At 42.2% G+C, this 27,733-nt stretch overlaps 1 protein-coding gene across 1 annotated transcript in view; it reads right to left on the bottom strand.

Annotated features, from left to right (window-relative positions):
• Positions 1–27,733, bottom strand: part of LOC122795741 (putative pre-mRNA-splicing factor ATP-dependent RNA helicase DHX32) — a 787,400-nt gene that overhangs the window by 422,586 nt on the left and 337,081 nt on the right. Inside the window, exon 5 of the mRNA XM_044064050.1 lies at positions 13,845–13,944. Within this exon, the coding sequence (XP_043919985.1) occupies positions 13,845–13,944 (100 nt within the window). The remainder of the gene's footprint in view (positions 1–13,844; positions 13,945–27,733) is intronic.

The raw sequence follows: 27,733 nt of genomic DNA, 5'->3' as shown, positions 1-27,733 counted from the left end.
TTTTTAAGCACCTCTTCTGCTTTTACTCCAAACAAGCAGTCCTCATTCAGGGGTGCATCAATAAGTTTAGACTTGACATGATCAGGGAGAGGGTGTTCCTTCAGCTATGCATGTCTCATAATGATATATCCTGACACTGCTGCCCTGCTAGAGGCTTCTAGGGCATCATATCCACAACGTAACGAGTGTTTGGCCACTTGACAAGTAGAGTGCAGTAAAATCTGCTAACTCTTTTGAATTGGCACAGTCAGGAAAGGTAGAAATCTTTTGTTTTAATAGTTCCAAAGTGTGTTGTTGATATTTTAACATATGGAACTGACAGTTAAGTGCTCTGACAGCTAAGGCTGCACAGGTGTATACTTTTTTTACCCCACCTGTCCAGAGCTCTGGAATCCTTGTCAGAAGGAATAGGATTCTTGGTAGAACTAGTCTTAGCTCCTTTAGGTCCCTGTGTAATGACTTCTGGGTCTGCAGCAGGATTTCTGTACAGGTATTTGTGAGAATCCGGTACTCTGTAATACCTGTTAGGTTTACTGGGAGCAGGTGGCAGGGCATCAGGGACTAAGCTGGATTCATGGAAAACATCATCCACCACTTCTAAAATAGTGGCGATGGCCAAGGGTCTGTGCTAGGGCAGGTTCAGAAACTCTCTAAGTCTTTTCTTAGATTGGGGGGGGAAGTCCTGAGATTCCCATTGGTAATGTTCCCTGAGGGTGTGAAGGGTTTCCCCAAAGGAAAGGTCCTCTGGAGGGGAGGCAGAAGGGATGGATTCCTCCGCATCTGAATCCTCATAAGCAGTCAAAGGTTGCAGTTCCTCTTCAAAATCTAAATAGTCAGATTCCTCAGAATCCTGTTCTGTCATAATTTCTGGAGAAGGGTGCCTTTTTCTTTTAGAAGTTGTGGTCTGACTACCTCGGATAAGGGAAATGAGATCCTTCACCATTTTAAGCATTTGTGCTTGGGGTGGAGAAGCAGGAGCAAGATGGTGGCTAGAAGCAGAGTTTCTAGGAGTGGCCCGGCTTCTAGGCCTGAGAGAATCCGTCGGTCTGAGAGAAATGCTAGTTGGATGAGAAGACGTTAGGTTTTGTCTAGATTTGATAGTGCGAAAGGCCTCCTTGGAAGCTGGTGCCTGCGTCGCAGCTCCGGACCCAACGGAGGCAGAGACAACTAAAGGCTCGGAAGACAAAGAAGATTTCTGTGGCATAACGGACTATGAAAGGGTCTTGGCAGCTGCCTGCATAGATATCGAATTGAGCATCAGGGGCTGTGAAAGCGCCTCACTGAATTCCGGAGAACTGACGACCTGCTTAGTGGCAGAGTCGTCAGAAGGCTTAGCCTTGTGTGGTCTGTCTCTATCTTTATCTCTGCATTTTTTCAGCATGTCCACAGATTGTTGGCTGACGGACGCCATATCGGAATGTGAAGATGGAACACGAAAATAACTGTCTACAATAACAGCTCTACAGAGAATGGTTCTTGCATTAAAGAGGGCACAGAACTGGCACAAGTGATGCAGTAAGAATGGAAGTCTCAGTGTGCTTTCCACAGGCAATGCAATTGTTAACTTTTTTGGACACTGGTTAGTGCAAGAAAAAAGGGTCCCCAACAGGGTACTTAGCTTTAGATGTTTTCAGCTGCAGTTCAAATTCTGTTGGCGACCGACCAGCACTCGTGTGAACTGCTTCTACTACGGGCTCCACGGCAAGAAAGACTGATGTAATGACATCGGCTGCCTTGCTTTATAGCACTGATGACTTGATGTCAGACTACAGGCGACTGCAGCCAACACAAAAAAAATTGACTCTGGTATTCGGGCCGGCCAAGGGCTACCACAGCAGGGATAACCCACAGGTGATGACTGCAACAGTGAAACATGAAGAACATCTGATTTTCTTAGGTTTACTCTTAATTGTTCGAATGACTCTATAGATTTTCTGGCTGTTTCCATCTCTATCTGTGGCAATGGTTTTAATACAAAAATTTATAAAAAAAAAAAAAACATGCAAGGTTAATAACAAGTTACATGCAAAATATATGCACCCCAAGAGAGTTAAAGTAAATGCTATGAAAGGTCAGTTCTTTAGGAATGCCCGACTTCATACTAAAGACAGTGAAATGTATGAGGCTTTTGATGTCTTAACTAAAGAGTTTAGACAGAGAGGATACTGTGACTGATATTTTACAGATGCAAAATGATGTGGTTGCTTGCAGACAGCATAGAGCCAGACCATTCTTTGACACCAACAATATGGAATCTGACAGTTGTATAGCGTCAACTCTGAGAATGGACTTAGGATGTGTTTGACTTATTCCAGTGTGTAAAATAGTTAAAAAAAAACACTGGGGTATTTTGATGTCTGACAATAAGTGCAAGAATGTGCTTGATACTCAACTGTGTTTTGTGTTCAAGAATGCCCCTTCACTTACGAAACTGCTCTGCGATAAACCATTAAATATAAAGGATGATTTGAGTAACAGAATAAGAAGAAAGGGACTTTTTCCTGTAACAGATGTAATGTCTGTAGATATACTAGTACTGATGGTTTATTTGTGCATCCAAGTTCCCCACAGGGTTTTTGAGTTTAATTTATTTGCAATTTGTAGCACAAAGAATTTAGTACATCTTTTTATCTGTCAAACCTGAAGTTGTTACTATGTGGGAAAAACTACCAGATGCCTTAAGAGACCAAATCAGGGAACACCTTTACAATATTAATAGGTAAGACATGAAGAATGCTTTAGCAAAGCATGTTGTTAAGGAAGGGGCAGGACACAGTTTTAAATTCATGGTTACTGAAAAGTTACTTGTCACAGATAGGGGGAGATGTTAAAGTTCAGACAGAGAGGTTAGAGAAAAAATGGATTCTTAGACTTGTTGCACATAAGGAAAAAGGGTTAAATGACTTTGTGCCTTTAAAACTTGTGCTTAAATTAAGAGCGTTAAAACACTGATTGATTACTTAATGTGTATATATACCTACTTGGTCTGATGAATTTTACATCTGAAGAAGCAGTGCTTATTAGTGTGAAAGCGCTCATCTTTTGTTACGTATATTTTTTATTTTATTTTACTATTAAAGTGTCACCTTTTCAGCCAGCTTCTGTGGTTTAGTGAATACTCATGGTTTACCTGAAGCGCTATCTTGCTTGTTTTAGTCTCAAGGACCTGAAGTTATTCTACGCTTCAGAAACTACCCTAGGTTCATAGGTGGCTTTACTAGTCCTAACAGTATTTTTTTTAGTTTCCTGGTATTTTTTTTATATCATCCTTGCTATGAGCTTTGGATTTGCTGCATAATTTAAAGATTTTTTTTCCTCTTGTTGTAAAGTTCATTGCTGGCATTCCACCAGGACAGGGGGTGCTATTTCTATGCAATTGTTTACTGACACAATACTCCTTTGTGAAGCAGAATGTTGTCAGAGATGAAGTGTAAGATTTCTGCATATAACTGTATGGGGTTTGCCTGCCTGAAGTCCTTAAATTCAGAGATGTTGGTTTTGAGGGCTTTGTATAGTCTGAAGCAAAAGTCACAAGTTTATGGTGTAACCTACATGGGGAAAGACATACCAAGAAATGATACATGCAGATACCATATTTGAGAGGATTAAATACAGAATAGTACAAGCACAAAGCTTCAAAGGTAAATAAATGTCTATCACTCTGCAGACTTTTACAAGCCTAACCAATAATAAGAGGTCAGAATCAAACTATGTACATGTGAGCTAAAGACCTTAACTATTAAGCCAGCCCTCTCTCCAGCCAAACTCTTCCCCCGTATGCTCTCTCATGGGTTTATTAATTATCTGACCTTGGAGATTCCTTTGTAAGTACTAAAATAAAGGGAGTAGTGTCCAGAGTGGAAAGTTAAGACCAACCTTCAGGACTGCTGTGATTCACCATGGGGTTGATCATGAACTGTACTAAGGGGAACTGCGTTTCCAGTACCTGCTTTGCTGATGCTGCTACTGCAGAACTTTCCAAGACTGCAACCAGTGCTGGATCCTCTGTGTTTAAGTAAAGGTAAGCTGTGAAGAGTAACATTTCATACCCAAATCAGTGAGGACCTGGCACTCCACCTTCATATTTAAATGTGTAGAGAAATTTCAGGTTAAAACAAGAATGACTCTCTTAAAGAAGAAAAGTACAAGTTCCCACTGAAATGGTTTAATTGAAATCAGGAGACCAGAAGTGCCAGCCTACAGGAATGCCACATCCTGCTGCTAAGGCCACACCTTTTGCAGCACTACACATCACACAGATAATAAGGCTGCCACAAGGAACTTCTCTGCTACACACTGTATTTCCTCTGTCACGCCTCTGTGGAAATATGTACTGTGGGTCAAGTAGTTCAATGCCCACAGAGATAAAGGGACAGACAAAAATCTGCTCATTACACTGAAGTCCATGCCTGCTGTACGGGCAGCAATACTCTGATGTGTAGGTGCCTTTCAAAGAAATGCTATGAAATATAGTAGTATCTATTTTGGCTGTCTCTGCCCAAAGTGAACATAGTCACAGAGATTGTAAAAGCCAGTCAAGCTTTCTAAGGTTCAGCTGCTAATGTGTTTGGGTTTTTCCAAACTTGTCTTAGTTTTATGTTTTAAAGTGGGGTAAAGCATCAGGCCCACTGACATTTCCAATAGGGGAAAAAAGATGCAGTCAGGGAGTCAGAGATCCCCTTCCCCAGTGCATGTGCTTTATTTTGGTCTGCGTCTTTCTAGGCCTCTTTAATGGTGATTCAGTGCTGTAGGACTCAACAAGCCCTAAACACGACTGCATGGCTACACGGAGTCTGGGATTCTGACAAGGAGGCCTGAAAAGGTCCTTAACAGGACAAAAAGCATCAAGAGGGAATGAATGACAGGGAGCTTGCATTAGAGTCAATATTGGAACCAAACATGGGAAATACGAATACTGGTGCCAGGAGCAAGAAACACAAACATTTATCTTGTGCCAAAGAGCCAGATACTCGGGACCACCAGTGGAATGCCAGTGCTGAAAATATCTTTGCTGCTGTAGTGTAAATGGGCACTGCCAATACCAAGCAATACAGTACCAGAAGTACTGATAATAGTGAAAAGTTCTGTGGAGGTGCAGACATCAGAAGAGATGCCACAGCAGTCACTGGAACAGTCACTAGAGACACCATTGCCTGGGAAAAAATGGATTCTGGCAAAAAATTACAACTGCCACAGTATCCAGAATAAGAGGGAAGGGAACTTCAGACCACTTTGTTTCACCCTGCAAACAGCTACTGCTAGTTTCATATTCTACATAAGGATAAACTGGGGACAGTCTAAATGAATGATATATTTCAGACCTTGACAAGACAGAAACAACCATAAGAGTTGTAAAGGTAGGTAACGAACCTGATCAGTAATTAATGAGTGGATTTCAAATGGATTCCCTGTGTAAAGAGAAGATTTATTTACTACAAACTCAAGGCAAGATTATCTTTGACCAGCAGAGTAAAATAAAATCAAGGTACTGAGAGGCAGTACCCACACAAAACTTTCTGCTGTATCAAAGTTTTCAATTAGTTACTTTAGGAAGGGGTAAAGACTAAGAAACACCTACAGTGAGTCCTGAAGTTGAGTACCAAGGCCAAAGAGTTTGACATTTTGCTTGCTTTGGAAACCAAGAAACATTAAAGTACTTTCCTGCATCTGTAGCAAATAGTTTCACTGAAGCCTAAGAAAATACAGCACTATGAAACACTGGAATTTACAAAAATTCAGTAAAATCAAAATGTATGCCCATTTGTAGGATAAGTGGTCCAAGGACATCATGAAAAATGGAAAATGAAAGGTTTTATCCCACTGATGCAGAAAGACAAGATATTGATTTGGACACAAAAACAGCCACAAAAAATTCTTCATGAAGAAAAATAGTAAATCAAAAAAGTGTAAAATAAAGTTTGTACTTCCATGCATGTTTAGATACAAACCAACAGCCTTTCTTTTGTGGTAACTTAATATAGAAAATCAAATCAAATAAACCAACCGAGCAGACATTTCACTTTGGAATGTAAATAAATGTTAACACTCAAAGGAATTAATGACCAGGTGGCAGAGAGACTCAATGGAAACTACTGTGAAAAAGGTTGAGTTTTCATCTTTTTCAAGACACAGACATCATCAGAACCATTAAAAATCTTAAACCAAGGTATACAAGTTTATAAAACCTTATACCAAACACACACTCTCACAGAATGCCAATAAGCAACAATTTTGCAAAGTCCACCAGACACTCCATAAGGCAAATACCTAAAAAATATTTCATAAAACAAACACCACTACAAAATATAATATGTTAAATCACATTTAAAACTCAAATTACAGTTTAGAAGCTCTATATTTAAGTTCACTAAAGATAGCCTCATTCAAACCGGGTGAATGTTTTTGTTAATAGAGTGCCTGTAGCTTTAATTTTTATGGCAGGCTTTGCAACATTGTTGCTTATTGGTGCTCTATTAGGGGGTGTGGTTGGCATAAGGATTTATAAACTTGTACACCTTGGTTTTAATATTTTAATGGTTCTGATGATGTCTGTACTGTGAAATAGGGTTGCCACCTTTTTAAATGCCCAAAGTGGGACATTTTTGGTACAAACATCAGATTTTGCAGGCCAAAACATACTCACGGCCAGTACAAAGGACAGAACTTGCCTTTTTTGCCTAATAAAAGGTTACTCTTGTAGCATTTTAGTTGCTTATTCTGTTTCTTATAACATTTAGTTGTTTCAGATACAGAATAACTGTTTTATGCAACTATCGCATAAAATGTAGGAACTAATTTTGTCCTAAAATCTCAGGACAATTCCCATTTTTACACTTTTTTAGCAGGACACAACTGCCCAAAGAGGGACTGTCCCTCGCAAAGTGGGACAGGTGGTAACCCTACTGTGAAACAGACAAAAGCGCTTAAGCTTTTTTTACAATACAGCTTCCCTTGAGTCTCTCTGCCACCTGATCATTTATTCCTTTAAGTTTTTTTGTGGTAACCTGAAAATGCTTTCTTCTAACCAAGCCAACTGCTGCCAAAAAAAAAGAGAACTAGAGAGTGCGACATTACTGATGCATGAAGGGAAGAGGAAATGTACCACGAAGCATGGAAAACTTTGATCTGCCAATCAGTCCTAACATTTGTAACATCAGTCTTACAAGTAACCAAAAATATTTTTTCTAATCAGATCCAAACTTTTACAGCACTCTCCAATGTCCAACAGAAACACAAAGTCAGTGCTCACAATCCATACAGCTTCTGAAGTAAACTTCAAAAACACAAAATGCAGCAGCTAACCTATTCCAGATGGCTCTGGTGCAATGTAGAATTTTCCTAAAAACACGAACAACTTGGTCTATGGCGGCTTCATAGTAAAATTAAAATAAAATACAATCAAAATAATTACTTATCGAAGGTAGACACATCAAAATCAATATGCAGGTATGAATGCTATGATGGTAATAAAGTACTATAAATGCACGTACATGTCATGATGCCAAATGCAATCATCTTTTGTTTTAAAAGATATACATCATATCTACCCAACAATATGCTAATAGCTAGCCAAAGAGACTATTCAGTAATCCCCCCCAAAAAAGAGTGCAGCCATGCAAGATCTAACACAAAGAATGTGCCTGCTGAAGCCACTAATGTCCAGAATTGACAATCCCAGAAGAAAAACAGTTCCCTAGTCTTCTTTAATAATTTACACAGTACAGACCACAACGGTGCCAGTGACTACTGTAAAACTATCTTTTACCAGAGGAGTCAAAGATTGGAAGGGGCAGACACAGTTACTCAAGAACATGGTTATTTTTTAAAACATCTATTACCCAACTGTCTTAGGACACTGCTCCTCAATTTTGGGGCAAAGAAAAAGAAAAGGCTTCCTAAGCTGATCATGGCTGGCAGGCAGAATTGATGTGCAGAAGCCAGCCTCATGAGTGATCTGCAAATGCACCTGTAACACAACATCCTTGATCATAAGAACAAGAGAATGGGGGTGGGGGTACCTAATTTCTAAACCTAACAAAAACTTTACCTGTCTTCTAAAGTTCCTTTATTATTTTTTTCAGGCAAGACCTTCCACAATGAACAAGCAAATACAGACTGGTTTGGTGGAGCGCCTCATAAAAGGAACAGTCATAATCAAGAAACTATTTGAAGTAGGTGCTTGCATCAACTGATTTTGCAACAGTTATCAGTATAGCCACAGTACAGCAAATAAGATGACATTTTGAAAAAAATACAGCCATAAACAGAGGCTCCTCTCAGACTCACTGAATTCAGAAGCAAAGATCTCAAACAACCTAGCAAAAGCTTAACTCAAAAGAGACTGAAGACCCCCCCCCCCAACATGGCAGAAGTCAAACCACTTTGCCAAATATACCCAGGGATCTTGACTGTCTAACAGGCTTGGCCAAATGTTGAGGCCACATAACTTTAATACAGGCCTATGAAAACACAGGAAGAGACCTCAGAGTACTTAATGGATGAACAATTCTGGAGAAAGTCTACAGAAGCTGCCATTGATCATGGGGATTGAGGCGGAAGTCCTAAAATATCCAGAATGCAAAAACAGCATCACTGAGAACCTGATCCAAAGCTGCAGTGATTCTGAGATCATACTACTACTCCTTTCCTGGAAGGACAAGGACCTTCTTTTTATCAAAGACGCAAACATCTATGACCTCATATAAGCTACAAGGTTTCTCCAAAAGATGGCTTTGTGAAAAATACAACTCATTATCTGTGTCATTAGCATGTACCATTGTCACTTCAGATTCTCTTGTCAGGAAGCTAGCTCCATTTATGTACAGGGATAAAAACAATCCAGACAACCTGAATTTAACTAGTGAATTAGGCATCTGATGGTTGAAGACAAGAATGCTGAGATTTAGTCTGTTTGGCTCTGTTTAGGGAAAGGGATGGAGGCATGCATTTGGCCACTTTCTCTGCAGAAAAATACCCAATGAAGGCTTGGGATCACACAGAAGTACTGTCTACAAGGAAAAGGAAGAAGGACCATTTAATTAGATAAACAAAAAAGGCATGCAGACCTCTGATTCTCTCTCATGAAGAAGGTGTAAACATGGTTCCTGTTGTACACACACTGACAGATGAAAAGACATTACGTAAAGGAAAGCATGGGGGCTGAAAGGCCTGTGTCAGTCATGGTACTGACATCAAACCATACAGCTGACTGACATACTGTTATCTGAGTCTGAAATCTCTAATGATGAAAAATGGCCAAGTGTAAAGTCCCTTCTACCAATCATATGATCCTCTTCTTCAGAGACTCAATATCTGGCTTTAGATGTAGCAGTGTACTTTGGTACTGGTGGACAGATGCAGTGAGCATTTAAATCAAATCAAACTTTTGCTCGAGTGCTTTACAAATTAAAGCACCTCAAAGTAACAAAAACATAAACTGCATCAAATATAACTATTACAAAGGCTTACAGTTTAAAATATAACACAGAAACAGTTAATTTCTCACAAATGTCCAGAATTTTGCAGAAACTCCCAGATTTTGACTCAAATATTCATCTTGTACCCCTTATAGGTTTCATAGGTAAGTACTAGGCTAACTGCCCAAGGGCATCTGTAAGCCTAGCCAGAATGTGTTGGCTTTCGCCGGCCCCTTAGATTAGTTCCCTGTGCCTCTGTCCAGCAGAGCCATTAGTTCTCTGTGCCTCTGTCCAGCAGAGCCATTAGTTCCCTGTGCCTCTGTCCAGCAGAGCCATTAGTTCCCTGTGCCTCTGTCCAGCAGAGCCATTAGTTCCTTGTGCCTCTGTCCAGCAGAGCCACTGCAGTGATCCCCGGGGTAAATTTTCTGTTTCCCATCCACTCGTCAAGGTTTCTCTTGAAGAGCGTTAGTGAGGGGCTCTGCCTAATGTAGATTGGAATCCTGTTCCAAAGCATGGGGAGTCTCTGGGACAGGAATCTATCCCTCCAGCACGTCCTATTTATCGTGGTGAGGTTTAGATCCCTAGAGCGTGTGTTTCTGAAGGATTTGTTTTTTTTAGGTGGAGCATGTCCATCAATTCTGGGTTGGACATGGCCTTGTATGTCAGGCAGAGATCACCTCTGAGTAAGCGGTATGCAACAGAGTAGAGATGGAGTTTTTTCAGTCGGGCTACATAGGGGATCTGTTTGAGGCCAGTAATCCTCTTGGTGAGGAATTTCTGTGGTCTTTCCAGCTGTTGCAGGTGTCTTGTAAGGTACATCCCAAATGGGGCATTGTACTCTATGATGGGTCTGATAAGTGATGAGTAGAGGGGCACAATAGCCTCTTTTGTTCTAGATGCGAACCCTTCTGTGATTAGGTGGGCCACATAGAAGAATTTTCTAACCACCTTGGCAATATGATTATCAAATTAGAGATCACTATCTACTTGGGTCCCCAGATCCCTTATTACATTTTCTGTATTTAGGGGATTACCACGTATGTGGTAGTTTACAGGTACTTTGTTTTTTCCAAAGGGGATGACTATGCACTTTTTGGCATTTAGCTTGAGGCCATGATTTTGACACCAGGTATCCGTCTCAGTGAGACCCTTCTGGAGGATGTCCGTATCAACTGGAGAGTCAATTATCGCCGCCAGTTTGCAGTAGTCTGCGAACTTGGTCAGCTACAGTCCTCCTGTGCTTGCCTGTACCTCTGAGAAGTATATACCGAACAGGAGGGGTCCCAGGACTGAGCCCTGGGGGACGCCACTTGTAACCGTTTAGAGTCGGACCTAGAGCCTGCAACTCTCACCGTGTGGGTTCTATCCATGAGCCAATTGGCAACCCATCTCGTGACATAGGGATTTATGCTCAGGCTGGTGAGCTTGTCTATAATATCAGAATGGGGAATGGTGTTGAAAGCCTTTGCGAGGTCTAGGTAGGCTATGTGGACCTCCTTTCCCTCGTCTAAAGCGTTGGTAACTGTCTTGAAGAAGTCCACCAGGTTTAGGAGGCATGATCTGCCCTTAACAAAGCCAAACTGGGTAGGGTCCAATGTTTGGAGGTTCCCAACGTCTCTGTTGATGAGTTCCATGATGATGCACTCCATAGCCTTGCAGACCAGGCTAGTCAGGCTTATAGGGCGATAGTTCCCAGGGTCCAATGTGGCTCCACCTTTGTGGAGCAGGATAACTGTTGCTGTGCGCCACTCTATGAATACGTAGCCTTTAGAGAGACTGAGTTTGAACAGTGTGTTTAGGTGAGGGGTTAGTTCATTTTGGAGTTTGTGTAAGACACAGCCTGGGACACCGTCCGGTCCCATTAAAGCTATGTTTTTGGCTTTGGATAGGGCTGCTTTAACCTGCGTGTCAGTGATTATCGGGGCTCTACATTCTTCTGGTATGGTTATGGGCCCTTTAAGGGGTGAAGTTTGCACAAAACCTGTCTGTCAGAATGTTGGCAATATCAGTCGGTTCAGTGTATTTTGTGCCATTCTGCACTAACTCAGAGCAGATCTGAGAGTTTCCACTTAGGTTCTTGACATAGTTAAAGAACGCTTTGTGGTTATCTTTGGAGTCCTTGGCAATTTTTCTTTTGAAGCTAGCCTTGGATGGTTTTATGAGGGATCGCAGTTTCTTGCTGATACTGATCAGGGATGTCTTTCCTTCTTGGGATTTTACTCTTTTCTGTATTAGTTTCCTCCTTCTCTTTTATAGCTTGTTTATGGCAGGGGTCCACCAGACTGGTTTCCTTTTCTTGGAGGAGTGAGTCTTGGTTCTGCTTGGGATAGCATGATCCATGCATTCTTGCAGGTACTCATAGAGTGTCTTTGTAAGGGATTCAGCAGCTTGGACAGCATTGTCCTTTAGCATGGGGGCTGAGAACCTTTCCACCTCGGTCTTAAGTAATGTGAAGTTTGCTTTTGAAAAGTTTTTCATGGCGGTTTCCTTGATTGGGGTGGGGGTGGAATGTGGATATCCAGTGTGATTAGTCTATGGTCTGATCTAGCCATTGAGGGGTAGATGTCCAGTGTATAACACCGGTCACCCATGTTGGTGATGACCAGGTCCAATATGTTGTCACCTCTGGTGGGGGTACTGACCAGCTGATCCAAGGCATTCGAATTTATAAATTCTAGGAAGCGTTGAGCAAGGGAGTTAGTACTTGAGTAGTTCTCCCAGTTGATGTTTGGGTAATATAAATCATCCAATATTAAAGCGTTTGGTAGGACCTTCATATTTTCCAGTGTCTCCAGAAACGCGGAATGGGGGTCCTGGGTCATGGTGGGTGATCTGTAGCAAGCTACAATTTGAATTGCAGTTTTGCCCATTGTTAGTTGCACATGGATGATTTCTGAGGCATTGTGCTGTACCACTAACCTGGAGGTGTGGGTATCCTTGATGAATATGGATAGACCCCCGCCTTTTGTGTTTCAGTCCGGGTTCTGTGGCCGAAATGTATGGTATGAGTTATAGCCTGGTAGTGCTGGGGTGCTCTCTGGAGCTTATACTTTTTTATTTTCTGGTAAATCACTACAGATTACAGTCAATCAGTACCAAGCATTACAGTTTTATACTACGCATTATTCAGAAAATTCATGTTGTTGAAAAACCTGCCATTCTATATTAATTTTTTTTTAAGTAAATTGGAAAAGTTTTTAAAAATTGTTCCTGATTATGGTCCTTTGTACCCCCATTATTTTTAGATTCCTTCAGAATTCTTGAAGAAAGAAGTCGAGAGGTATGGCTATATTACAGACATATACAACTGTTCAAGTGTATAGCAGCAATATGTCTGCTTCAGGCCATCAGGATACCCTGCGGCAAAGTCAAGTCAATTTCAGAAGCTGCATACCAAATATGTTACATGGGTTACAAAATGTTTCCCTGCTTGCCGTTTTATGAAATAACTGCTCAAAATTCCATAGCCAAAAAGACCACTTTTAATTAAAATCTGAACATGTGCTCCTTACTTGTTTTAAATTCAGTTCAATTTTTAGCTGTCTCTCCCATTCTTATTACAGACATATCAGAAATGAATGTGTTGCCTACCAGAGCCCAGATGCAAGTTCACAAATTTTACTTGTATTTAACAGACTTGACCAATCCTCTCAACTTTTTAGCACAAAAAATCTGGACAAAGCCAAAAATAACAGGGGAACAAAGGCCCAAAAATAAGGACACATTTTAGTTATTGCTCTCAAAAATTTAGAAAGTTGACAGAATAGGTTTTGCATTAGCGTGTATTTCATGATAGATATGAAGACAAACTTAGATTTGTGTCGTTATTTTCTGACTTTAATCTTCAATGATTTTCCATAAAACCACAACTTTTACGAGGAACATACCCAAAATATGAGGCAAAAATCTGGACATTCTGCAAAAATCTATACAGTTGAAAGGTATGGACTTAACTCAGTTTTTATATGCTAAACTTAAAAAAAAAAAAAAAAAAAAAAAAAAAATCATTAAACAGATTACTCACAAAACACTACAATGTAACAGTTAACAGGCAAAGGCTTTAACAACTTAACGTACTTATCAACCTCGCTCTCTGCATCTGAAATATAAGCAGGAAGCAAGCATGACTTTATTCAGAACCAGGAATACAGCTTTACATTTTATTCCTTCTATCACAGCAAATACCTTAAATGCAGGATTCAGTCATACTCAGGTACACATTACATACACACACACCTGTATTCCTCTCTCTGCAGCTTATGTATTTTTGTCTGGTTTCTGTTTTCCAACTAGAAGTAGACTATAAGCTGCTTTTTCAGAAAATTACATTATGAGTGAAAACACAGTGCAGAACAAATGAACCAACTACTCAAATCTGAGGCAGTATATTATCAAAGCAACAGTCCTATTGCAACATTTGTTACCTACCTGATTTAGCATGTGCAACACGATTCTTCCGTAATTCTGCCTGACTCTTACTGATTGCTCGATATACCTGAGAGTCTGCTCTAATTCGGGGATTATAAACCTGCACAAATAAAAGAAAGAAAGGAACATCCAGAGAATAACCAGGCTGCCTTACTTTTACTATCCTGAAGTACAATTTCTAAGCAAATCTGGCCATAGTTGATAAAAACAAATTAATGGTTAAATTACATTGCAACAATGCATAAAACCCATATGTTTCTAGCAATTTTCATTCTGCCCTTTATACCACAAATAAAGGCATCAGAAGCTCCTTTTCTGTATAAAGTTTAATGATGCTTCATTCCACAGACTGTGCCTGTCACTAATTACATACTGTCAGCTATTCTTTATATATTTTTGTAACTTTTACAAGCATAGAAATCTGCTAGCATTTTATTTCCAAAAACAGTTACATTTTTATCCCATGCTACCAACCCCTAACACAATTCAAATGACACTCTTTCAGGAACATACAGTTGTTTGAGATACTCAGCATAAATGTACCATAATGTTAGGCATAGTAGGAGAATTTAATTAAGCAATAACCCACAGTTGGGTGTGGGTAATGCTGGATTTACCCACAGTTGGTATGTTTGGTCACGAGGACGAAGCCCGAGTGACCAAACAAAGCCAACCGTGGGTAAATCCAGCATTGCCCACACCCAGCTGTGGGTTATTACTGTTATACGATGATATTATTTAAGAAATAAAATACTTACCTTTCTTAAATAATGTCAATGTATAATGCCTCCGTGCTGCATTTCTGCAGTTTTCTGGTATTCTGTGGTCTTTTCTGATGTACTGCGCATGCGTAAGGAACTTGTGTTCCCACGCTTACTCAGTACATCAGTGCTGTGCAGAGGCAGCAACGGAGAAAGGAAGATCTCAGTTTTTTTTTTTTTTTTTTAAGATATCTTGGTATGTTCTTGTATAGCATAGTGAAATATCTTATAAAAAACAACGGAGATCTTCCTTTCTCCATTGCTATCATGCACAGCTAATGTCTCTACTTTTATAATTATTGCTGTTCTTTACTCCATTGCTCCTCTCTGTCGACTTCCACCTTTCGGGAATCCACGTCAAACATTCTCAGCTGACTCTTCCAAGGATAGTAAGCTCCATTTTTCAATTTGCTATGTTTTTTTCTGTTTAGTTTAGTTCTAACAGTGACAAAAGGAATATTCCATAAGTAGTGAGGAGTGTGAGCTGAGGCAGAATTACGGCTGTCTTAATGGTAAAGTATGGTCAAAACCCTTTTAATGGTTTCAAAGAATATTTGTAACTAGTTGCAAGTGGTAGAAGCAGCTCACAATGGGTTCTGTTCACAGGCATATGGTATATGCTGAGTTAACAATGAAATCAAGCTGAATGGGAGTTAGGAGACTGGCCTCAAGAGTGTTATAAATACCGCATACTAATGTCCGCTGGGAGGGAGAGCTGCAAATTTGAACTTGTAGAGGTCTAAAATAAAAAGCTTGATATGTGGGAAAATGAAAGATAGCAGTGCCACTAACAAGCTGCGGTAGTAGTTCTAAGTTACCAAAGAGGGTTTAACCAAGGGATGCACTGGATGGGGAAAATCAGCTTTTAGCCTTTTTAGTACATTTAGTAGAACGATAAATTATAAAGCCCATAGATACGTTCGACCAGACAGAGGCGCCAGTAGCTACAAAACCTGTAAATGCACAAATTGGTAGGGCAGTGGCGTAATGCTACTTGCATAACAAAGCATAAGATGACTATAAGATGCTGGTGAATGAAAAACAGATGTAATCACTACTACAAAGCTAGTGACATCTAAAAGAAAATAGGATATGACGCTTTCAGGGGGTAGCATGGCAATATAGACAACACTGCTATCTCTGCACAGCAAAAAAATAAAGTAAAAAAATTCAGGGGATATACTAATGGAAAACGCCCGGGCGACTGGACCTTTTTCCGTTAGTATATTCTCGGACTTACAACGGGGCACTCTGGTTGGGCTGGTCAGTCAGCATACTCGTTTTTGAATATTTAAGGTCAGTCATTGTATAATCGTCATTAACTAACAGGATGTAGTGTGTAACCCATGCTCAGAACAGCAGACAACTTTTCCAGGCTACACAAGTATCTTCACTTACCATGACACCTAACATCTCCCCCCTCCATTTTATAGTTTCTGACCAAGCCAAAGAAAACAGTACTATGGAAATCTGAAACAAGCCTTTCTTTACACAAACAGGCAGAAGTAGGTTAATAAAGAATGACTTCTCCAAGAAGACCGAGAATTGTGCTGATGTTAAATATATAACTTCTATATCTCCCTATGGGTAATTCAGTCTTTACTGACAAATAGGTGACACTCTTCAGCTAATCACCTGCATATCTCCAAACAAGGAAGCCAATCTGGTGGTCCCCTGCCATTAATAAACTCTACAACAGAAGGAAGAAACTGCTGCAGAAAAAGGTGAAGTCCCAAGACTGGAAAAACTCCCTTAATAGCGTCAACAAAAAGTTGAGATCCCTCATCAAAACCTTTAGAGCCAGCTATGAAGGCAGAATTGCAGGAGACAGTAAAAACAATCACAAAGCCTTCTATAGTTACATCAAGAATCTCCATGGCAATACCCAGGTTTGCTCTGAATTACTGCACAATGGTACCTCCTATACTGAGCCAACAGATATTGCCAACATACTGGCCAACAGATTCAGTGCCAACTTCACCCCCCCAAAGGACCAATCACAATACCGGAGGAATGCAAGGCTCTGCAGCACAGGTTAAAAAGCTGCATTGCCCAAGGCCAAGAATACAGCTTCCATGGGACCCGACAATATCTCTGGATGTGTTCTACATAAACTACAAAGTGAACTGGCACCACATCTGTGTGCCCTGTTCAATCACAGCCTCACCTCAGGCTTTGTCCCTACCAAATGGCACACTGCTACAGTCATCCCTCTCCATAAAGGGGGAGCATCTACTGACCCTGGGAATTATCGCCCCATTAGACGGACGAGTCTGATATGCAAGGCTATGGATCGCATCATCATGGCCCTAATTAACAAGGATATAGGGAATCTCCAAACTCTAGATCCCACTTAATTTGGTTTTGTGAAAGGTAGATCATGCCTGCTCAACCTGGCTGACTTCTCTGAATCAGTCATCACAGCTGTGGATGAGGGCATGGCAGTTCAGACAGCCTACCTCGATCTGGCCAAGGCCTTTGATACCATTCCCACTCAGGAATTATTGATAAACTCACCAAACTAGGCATCAACCCCTATATCACTAGGTGGGTTGCAAATTGGCTCACAGATAGAACCCACAGTGTGACAGTAGCTGACTCAAGTCAGACTGCAGACCAGTCACAAGTGGAGTCCCACAGGGATCGGTCCTGGGTCCTCTCCTGTCTGGCATCTACTTCTCAGAAGTCCTGGCCAACATGGAAGGACTCTGGCTGACCATGTTCACAGATGACTGCAAGCTGGGTGCCATTATTAACTCCCAAAGTGATGCAGACATCCTACAGAGAGACCTCACTGAGATCAATGACTGGTGTTGAAACCATGGCCTTAAGCTTAATGCCAAAAAATGCATCATCATCCCCTGTGGGAAAAACTCAGTTCCCACTAATTACCACATCGATGGGAGCCCACTGAACACTGAAGGCATTATAAGAGATCTGGGGGCACAGGGTGACGGCAACCTCTCCTTTGACCACCACATTCCCACTGTGGACAGAAAGTCCTTCTGTGTGGCACATCTCATTACCAAGGGTTTTGCATCTAGGAAGAAAGAGGTCATCATCTTCCTCTACTCTTCCCTCATTAGGTCAGTCAGAGTATAATGCCCCCTTTGGCATGCACCTCACTAGACACATGCAACAGCTGGAAAGGCCACAAAAGTACTTCATGAAGAGGATCCTAGGCCTTAAAACACATGTCCTACATGGACAGACTCAAAAACTCCAGCTATCCTGTCTCATATCGTCTACTTAGAGGCGATCTCTGCTTGACTTACAAAGCCATGTCTGACCCAGCTATGTTAGAAATGTTACATCTAAAAAAATCTCAATCCCTCCACACCACACGCTCCAGAGACCTCAACCTCATTACCACAATCAATAGAACATGCTGGAGGGGACAGGTTCATAACCCAGAGACTGCCCATACTCTGGAATAGACTTCTCATACATGTCAAGCAGAGCACATCACTGGCCGTCTTCAAGAGAAATCTTGATGAGTGGATGGGAAATAGAAAGTTCACCCCGTGGATCATTCCAGTGACTCTACTTGAGAGGGATAGAGGCACTGGAAACTAATGTTGGGTGGCACGATGCCAGGGCACCTCTATGGGCTAGGCTTGTAAAGGCTCCAGGGCCATTAGTCTAGTACACACCTATGAACCTATGGAAAGTACCTAAAAACCTGAAACTGATTACAATGTTTGTCTTCCTGACAGCTCAGCAATCCAAAGTGAGACTACCTTATAAAGTGTTCCCTGAAGCACATCCTCCTCCATACGGCTGGAAAGGTCTAACAGAACCAAATGCTACCAGATGGCCTGTGTGACTGACTTCACCACCACCTGAAAGAGCCAAGGGCCAAGAAACAACTCGGAGTGGGGGATAATGTAGTCTTCAATATGCCTTACATTTTGAAGAATACCAAAATGCTAGAAAAAGAACTTAACCCCATCATTTTGGTTACTTTGAAAGGCTTAACGCTTTCCTAAGCGACATCTGCACATGCATCACCAGAGCCAAGGACCAGGTTCCCCTGGAGGTGTTCATATTTCTTGGAAGGGACTGCAGCCATGTTTGCATGAACCAACATGCTCCATGGACACAATGACTGATCTGAAAAACACTTTGGGAAATGCTGACTTGGCCACCAAGAGACTCATTATTCACATGTGACAGCTCCTTGGAGAAGATTCCCTAAAGGACAGTTTCCACACAGGCCTGAAACAAGGACTGGGCAAGAATGTGGGTGCTAGCACTGTGTCAGGCCATGCTTACCAAGATAACAGCAGCAACTGATTATGGGCATATTTGATTAAATGGAACTCTGACTGGTCTCAAGTAATGGTCTTAAAAGAAAATTGCCCTGCCACTGGTTTCCATCACTGCTATAACCTGACAAAAAAGAACTACATACTTACCCTTCTTGGAAATATGCTCATCATGCATTTCCTAGCACCAAGTGTACAGTGAGGACTAGGAATGGTCTGAGATCCATTCCAATCATACCATCAGTGACTCTGGGACCTCAAGCAGCAAGTCTACCTGCACGGACTGAGCTAAACATGATAACATCTAGTAAGTGATGCTAAATGAGTTCACTGAAAATAACTCAGCCTTACAATTTGTAATCAACACACGGGAAGGAAGGCCCAAACCACGACCAAAGGCAGCTCAGGATAAACACACCTCCTGCCATTTGTACAGTAGCAGCAAGAGCAACCACATTTGTGACAAAAAGCCCAATGCCTAGGTCAATGTTGTGGCAAAGACTTATCAACATGAAGTTCAATACTGCTGCAGAAGGCACTGTAGCACCCCCCCCCCAAAAGTGACCACACACCCCTGTTTACCTCACACAAATGCTACATTCTCCAAAGGGGTTGCCCTGTGAATAATAAATACCAATGAAAGAGCATTCCAGAGTCCTAACATGAAAAGGATGTGTTACTCAGTCACCACGCTTTGGTGCAGGTATACTCATCACGCATGTTACATACCACTGCTAGAAGGAGAAAGGAATCTGATGCAGTGATTCTTCCACAGCAGCAGCCGCCTGTTATACCCTCATTGATAATGTTACAGACATTGTCCTTAAAGCAATTTTTGAGGGTAGGGTGATTATAACCAGAAACTACAAATAGTCTTCAAGTATAAGGGGAAAGTACAGTTATGCAAGTAAGTTTACCGTAACAGTAGATGTTCATAGAGGTCACTGTTACAGTAAAGCTAAGCTATATGGGATGTATCCTGACAGCTGGTCAACTGTCATAGCTCCTTGTGTTTTTATCTAAATTGGCCTGGGGGGGGGGGGGGGGGAGTCTTTTATCTTGCTGCTATTTAAGTTTTACATTTTGTAAGATTCAGCTCTTTTATTCCAGAGCTACCTTGGCATTGGATCGCTTCTGTAACCATCTGGATATACTAAGCTGACATAAGTATACTTTTTGCACTCGTTCTAACTGTTTTAGTGATATTTAATAATTCTGTGCCAAGTGTTGCAAAGTGTGTGTATCAAAACATTTCTCTGGCTTAGTGAACTGAACATTACTTCTGTTTTCAGCTGCGTTTACTGTATCTTACTGTATTTAAACTTTGTCTTTTCCTATTCCTACTTTATTACTTCATTTTGCTTTTGATGCTTGTTCATAGCTAAACACCAGAGACCTCCCAAAAACAAATACAAGCACGCGACAAATAATACCTCCTCTGCAGAGCATAATACACATAATGGCTCACACACCAGTATCTCACCTGTCAAGCCCTTAAGGCTAAACACAAAACCAAACATATTAGTCATGGGTCATTCTATCGTGAGACACACAGATGACCCTCTCACCAGGTTGGATAAGGAGAAGGTCACAGTCAGCTGTCAAGTGCCAGTATCTGATATCACACATGCAGTCAAATATCTCAACAACGGGTACTGTTATGACTCCGCCATAGTCCATGTTGGTGTGAACAACTTGAGACATACCTCTCTGGACTATATGAAGAAAGACATGACTGAGCTCTTGGACTGTGTGACTCAGGGTGGTATGTCCCTAGCCTTGAGCAGCATGTTACCTTCACCTAAAATGATGCCTCAATACAAACAGAAAATGATTGACTTCAATAACTGGCTTAGTTTTTTGTGCCATTTTATGGGGATACTGTATCTATCAGCCTGGGATGACAAGATCAACAGACCTCTGTTGCCAGACATGGTCTTAATCTGTGACCCCTGGGATTTCAGCTGCTGGCCAAGGCTCTTGCCACCTCCATAGTGCTTTTTTAAGCAGTGTCTCAGGGACAAAATTCCCGACATAAAAACTCCATCTAAAAACAGCCTCAAGGTTACGCTAGGAGTTTTCACATGAAACCGCACTCACTGGAAGCAGTCCTCACCTTGGAAGACACTGACATTTGTGCATTCATAGAGACCTGGTTCAAGGCTGTGGACAGCATCCCAGCCATTTTAGGCTACACCTCCTTCCACATGTTCAGACCACAAACTGAAGGCGTGAAAACTAAAGGAGGTGGTTATCAATATTCACTAAAGATAAACACACCTCCAGCTTGGTTAGAGAGCATGATTCCTTGCAAATACTTCAGGTGCAATTAACTGTTGGTAGGACACCTATTTAAGTCAGCTACAGGACCCCCCTCCAGGAATCAGGACACCCAGTCTGTCTATTTGGATCTACCGGAGTCTATCAAGACACATCCGAACACCATGGTTTTGGGTGACTAACTACCCATCCATTGCCTGGGTACATTACTTGTGAGCAAACTCACTTGCCCAGAGGCTCCTCAACTTCATTAACTCCAATTCCCTGGACCAGCTGGTTGACACCCCCACCATCCTGGATCTGATGCTTACCAATATGGAGACCACTGCAGCACCCCCACTGTGAGGGCTTCTCTGGTGAAATCTGACCAGTAATCAGTCTCATTCAAAATAACTATCACACCTGACCCCTCCTAGCAGCAACTAAACTAAACAAACTTCTCCAAAGCAGATTATAACCTCTTACAGGATGGTATAAATAGCTTCTCTGCACTTCCCCCTCAGATGGAACTGGCAAATATGCCAAGTACTATACAAATGCTTTATACAAACACCTATAAAACTGCAATGACTCGGCTGTACCTGACCAGACCAAAACAAGCTCTTCAAGGAAGAGCAAACCTGCTTGGTGGACAACTGCCATTAACAGGCTTTACAACAAGAGGAAGACATTGCTGTCTAAGAGTAAGAGGGAGTGAGCCCTAAACTGGAAACCCTCCCTCCTCATCTTAAGCAAAGGAGACTTTTTGTGAATGTTTCCAAAACTACCTATGGATCCAAATTAGCTTCCTCAACTAAAGACAAACATAAGGCGTTCTTTAGTTACATCCATAGCCTAAATAGAAAGGCCCAGATTTGTGCTGAACTGGTAGTTAATGATACCACATATATTGAGCCTGTGGACATTGCTAACCTTTAGCCGACAGGTTCTGTGAAAACTTCACTCCACTTCCCTGCCACACATACCCTATAACATCTCTACCACCTGTCCTCTACCTTTTATCTCTAAAGAGCAGGTTGTGAATGCCCTCTCTAAAGTCAAAAACACAGCATCTATGGTACCTGATAACATCCCAGGCTGCATCTTACATGGGTTCAAACAAGAATTAGCAACACCACTGGGTACTCTCTTCAATTCTAGTCTAAGCACTGGCTTCATCCCAGCTGAATAGAAAAAGGCCACCATTATCCCCTTGCACAAAGGTGGTGCTTCCACTGGCCCCAGGAACTACACACCTATTAGCCTAATTAGCCTTATCTGCAAGGTCATGGAACATATTATCACGGACTTTATCAACAAAGATATAGATAATCTTCAAACAATTGACCCTACTCAATTTGAATTTGTCAGAGGGAGATCTTGCCTGTTAAACCTGGTGGACATCTTCGAGACCGTCTCCAAGGTCCTTGACATGGGGAAATCTGTGCATACACCCTACCTAGACTTAGCCAAGGCTTTTGACACTATTCACCACTCAGGCATCATTGACAAACTGGCTCACTGATAGAACCCATATAGTCAAAATTGAGAAATCCACCTCCAACAGCAGACCTGTAAAGTACAGTTTTGTACCTACCATAAATGTAGATGTTCGAGTGTATACCCTGCTGCAGTCATCACACTTGGGTTATCCTGTCATCAGGCGGTCCCGCAGTCGGCCTGAATTCCAAAGTCTTGGTCCAGCATCGGTTGCTGTCGCTTCTTCCCCGACGTCAGTGCACCAGGGGTATATAAGAGGCATCCGACGCCATTTTCTTCAGTTTTTCTTGCCCCAGATGTCAGGTGCCCCCCCAAAAGATGGTCAGTAGATAGTACCAATAATAAAAGCTTAGCACCAACAAAACACCCCTCCAGCTATAAGCAAATACACCACAAAGGTTGTATCAGATTTTAAGGTATTGAAAGGTTTTAGTTAGGTCAGAGGGGATGGAGGGAGGGTAACCTGGACTGCAGCACGGTATACACTCGAACATCTACATTTATGGTAGGTACAAAACTGTACTATGTTCATTGTGTTACCCTGCTGCAGTCATCACACTTGGGTAGAATCCCAAAGCTAAGGATGGGAGGTGGAGTCAAACAGGGTTAGAGGAGGCTAGAAGGCCCTGCAAAACCGCAGTGGCGAAGCCAGCTCTAGTCTTAGAGTAAAGTGGCAAGTGATAGTGTTTGGTGAAGGTGTGTACTGAACTCCAAGTTGCAGCTTCCAGAATATCCTTGGTTGGCACACCCCCTGAGGAAGGCTGTAGATGTAGCTGCTGCCCTGGTGGAGTGGGGGCTTATTCTAGCAGGAACTGGTTTTCCATGATGGGTGTAGCAAAAACGTATGCAATGTCCTATCCATTTGGAAATGGTCTGTTTTGAGATAGCCTTTCCTTGTGATGCTGTAGCATAGGATACAAAAAGTTGGTCAGATTTTCTGAAAGCCTTAGTTTTATCCAAGTAGTAATGTAGCTGCCTGTGAATGTCCAAGGAATGCAGGAGTCTTTCTCCTTTGTTCTGTGGATTTGGAAAGAAGGTGGGTAAATGGACGGTTTGATTTAGAGCCACTCTGGATACCACCTTTGGCATAAAGGAGGGGTTAGTTCATAGAGAAACTCTGTCTTGATGAAAAATGAAGAAAGGCTCTACTGCTATTAGTGCCTGTAGCTCTGAGACTCTTCTGGCTGAAGTAATTGCTAACAGCAGGGCAGTTTTCCATGATATAAACTGTAAGTCAGCTGAGAAAGCTGGCTCAAAAGGTGGCAGCGTAAGTTTTTCCAGAACAAAATTTAGGTCCCAAGTTGGTATTGGCGCTCTCCTGGGAGGCCTAATGTTTTTTGCCCCTCTGAGATACTGCCTTAGAAGTGGATGTGAAAATAAGGGAGGATCCGTGTTGTAGTGAGCTGAAATAGCTGAGGCATGGATTTTAATAGATGAAAAAGAAAGTCCTTTGTGTAACATCTCAGTTAAATATTGTAGAATCTGAGGAATGTCCGGCTGAAGGGTATTTTGGCCTTTAGCTTGGTTCCAGGCACAAAATCTTTTCCATTTGTCTGAGTAGGCTTTCCTGGTGCTGGGCCTTCTGGCCTCCAGAATGACATCCATAACAGCTTGTGAAAGAGGGGCTGGCTGGTTGCTTAGGTGATGTGCCATGCAGCCAAATTTAAGGTTTTGAGCTGGCTGTGTAGAATCTGACTGCCTTGCTGTGTGAGTAGATGAGGAATTTGTGGTAAAATCCATGGTGGGCCCTGGGCCATGTTCCTTAGTAGTGGGCACCAGTGTTGGCGTGGCCAGTCCGGGGCAATGAATATCATTCGAGGTCTCTCCATCCGGACTTTCAGCAGCACCTTTGTGAGAAGGGGCAATGGAGGAAAGGCATATACTGTCAGCATTTTCCAACTGAATGAGAGTGTGTCCACTTTCCAAGCTTGATGGTGAAATGTCCTTGTGCAAAATTTTGAAAGCTGATAGTTTTGGGGGTTGGCAAACAGGTCTATGTCTGGGCGCCCCCATTTTTGAGTTATCATTGCAAATACTTGTGGATCCAGTTTCCACTCGTGGGGATCCATGATGTTTCTGCTTAGGTCGTCTGCCAATGTGTTCTTTTTTCCTGGCAGGAATTGGGCTTGTAATTGAACTTGGTAAGCTAGTGCTGTGTTCCACAAGGTCATTGCTTGCCTGCATAGAGGGTAGGAGTGTGTACCCCCCTTTTTTGTTTATGTACCACATTACTGTGGTGTTGTCTGTCCTTATTATAAGCTGTCCTGGATGTAAGAGGTCCTTGAAGGCTGTCAAAGCATTCTGTACAGCTAGCATTTCTTTTTGATTGATGCGCAGATTCCTTTGATCTGCAGTCCATATGCCTTGAACGCACCGTCCTGCCATGTGTGCCCCCCAGGTACAGTCCGATGCATCTGTTGTCATAGTTTGCCTGGCTGGGGGTAAGGTGAAAGGCTGACCCTTGTTGAGGTGACATGCCTGTGACCACCATAGAAACTCCTGTTGAAGGCAGGGAATGAGAGGTATCATTGTTTCCAAGCTGTGGCGAGTCCGTACGCTTTTCAGGTACCATTGTAATTTCCTCATATGCAGTTTTGCAAATGGTATTAGTAGTATGCAAGATGCCATGAAGCCCAAGGCCTGCAGAATTTTGCTTGCAGGGAGTTGGGTCTTTGTTGCCATTATTTTGAAGTATTGAGTTAGTTGTAGTTGTTTGTCTGGCATCAGATAAGCCATCTGGGCCATTGTATTCAAGCTGGCACCCAGGAATGTCATATTTTGTGAGGGTACTAGTTTTGATTTCTTTTCATTTACTGTGTACCCTAGGCAACTTAGAAGGTGTTTTACAAAAGTCAGATGTTGTAAGAGAATGTCCTTGCTTTCTGCTTGGATGAGGCAGTCGTCCAGGTATGGGTATATTTGAATTCCTCTTTATCTGCAGTATGCAATTACTGGTGCCAGGCATTTTGTGAAGACCCTGGGTGCAGTAGATAAGCCAAAGGGCAGTGCAGAGAATTGGCAATGGGTTGAACCTGCAATGAAAAGGAGGTATCTTCTGCAATTTTGTCTGATAGGGACATGCAGGTATGCCTCCTTGAGGTCCAACGTTACTAGCCAAACTTTCTTGCCCAACATGGGAAGAAGCTGCTGTAGTGTTAGCATCTTGAATTTGGGTACTTGCAAGAAGGTGTTTAGAATTGAAAGGTCCAGAATGGGTCTCCAAGCATTGTCCTTTCTGGGGACTAGAAAGAGCCTTGAGTAAAATCCTTGGCCTTGCTCATGTGTAGGTACCAGTTGAATGGCTCTCATGTCTATGAGAGCTGTAATTTGTTTTTGTGCCTCTGCCCATTGATTTTGTGGCAAGTTTGGCATTCCTTTTATCCTTGGCAAGGTGCGGAAATGGAATCTGTATCCTTGTGAGATAATGTCTAGGACCCATTTGTCCTTTGTGACGATGCGCCAGTTGTCTATAAAAAATGCTAATTTTCCCCCAAGGGAGCTGCCAAGAGAATTTTGCTTGGCAGTTTGAGGTTTAAGTCATTGTGTTTGTCTTCTAGTAGTTTGGGACCTGTCTTCTCCTCCCCTCTGTGTTACAGTGCCCCATTGGCGAGGTTTATAAGGGATTTGTGCTTGTCCTCTGCCCCTTGGGCATCTGTATTTACCCCTCTGTGGTCTGTCAGAAGCTGGAAAGGACCAATTTTTTGATGGCCAATTTCTGCTGAAGCGTGGGGGTTGTACCTGTAAGAAATCTTTGACCGTCTGCATAGATTTTGCCTTATCCTCCATTTTCTTTAAAACCTCTTCTGCTTTAACCCCAAATAAGACATCCTGCTGTAAGGGTGCATCTAGTAACTTTGCTTTAACATGATCAGGCAGAGTTTGTTCCTTTAACCAAGCATGCCTACATATAACAGACCCAGTAACAGCTGCTCTACAGGAAGCTTCCAAGGAATCAAATCCACATTGTAAAGTATGTTTGCCCACCTGTTCAGCTGCATGCAACAGATCCTGCATTTCTTTGAATTCAGACTGTTGAGGATGCGTGCTCATCTTTTGTTTTATTTGAGACATTAGGAATTGCTGGTATTTCAGCATGTGAAATTGACAATTTAGTGCTCTCATAGCTAGAGTAGCTGAGGTGTAAACCTTCTTCCCCCACCTATCTAGTGCTCTGGAGTCCCTTTCAGAGGGTACAGGATTTTTAGCCATAGAAGCCTTAGCCCCTTTGGGACCCTGGGAGAATGTCTCTGGGTCAGCAACAGGGCTTTTGTAAAGGAATTTGTGTGAGTCAGGCACTCTATAATATCTATCTGGTTTGGCTGGAGCAAGAGGCAGAGAATCTGGATTTAGACTAAATTCTAAGTAAACATCATCCACAATGTCTAAAACTGGAGGGATAGCAAGTGGTCTAAAGAAACTCTCGGAGCCTTTTCTTTGAGTCGGAGTAGTCCTGACCTTCCAAGTGGAAATGTTCCCTCATGGTATGTAAGGTTTCCCCAAAGGAATAGTCTTCAGGGGGAGAAGCTGAGGGAATGGAATCTTCAGCATCAGAATCTTCATAAGGGGGAAAGGAGTAATCCTGTTCCTCAGAGGAACCTGAGGAAACAGACACTTGATCAGAGGAGGCATAATCCTCCTCTTGTCTAGGCCTTTTGTTTGGGGGGGGGTTGGGAACCCCTGATTAAAGAAATCAAATCTTCAGCCATTTTAAGCATCTGTTTCTTAGGCATGGGGCCTTGAACTGGAGACTGATGTGCAGTCTTTTTTGGTTTTAAAGGAGTCTTAAGCTTAGCATAAGATTTTATGGTGAGAGTAGTCGGTCTGAAGACACCTTCTGTAACCGAAGGTGTTTCTGTAGCACCGGCTTCTCCTTCTGCAATGTTGTCGGTAGGGCCTAAAGAAAATGGTTGCGTCGGCCTAGACTCTCTGTTTGGAATCCGAAGCAGTCTGGGGTTCCAATTCTGCTGTCGTCGGGGGCTGCGTAGGCGCCTCACTGAAAACCGGAGAACTGGCGACCAGCCCAGCTGAGGCCTCTGTGTCTGGCTTGGATCTAGGCTGCCTGTCTTTATCTTTGCGTTTTTTATGCACGCCGGTAGTCGGT

This window comes from Protopterus annectens, chromosome 2.part2 (genome assembly GCF_019279795.1).
Source record: "Protopterus annectens isolate FY-2018-M chromosome 2.part2, PAN1.0, whole genome shotgun sequence".
Taxonomy (NCBI): domain Eukaryota; kingdom Metazoa; phylum Chordata; order Ceratodontiformes; family Protopteridae; genus Protopterus; species Protopterus annectens.
The sequence above is the reverse complement of the archived record's forward strand: the minus strand, read 5'-3'. Positions and strand labels throughout refer to the sequence as shown.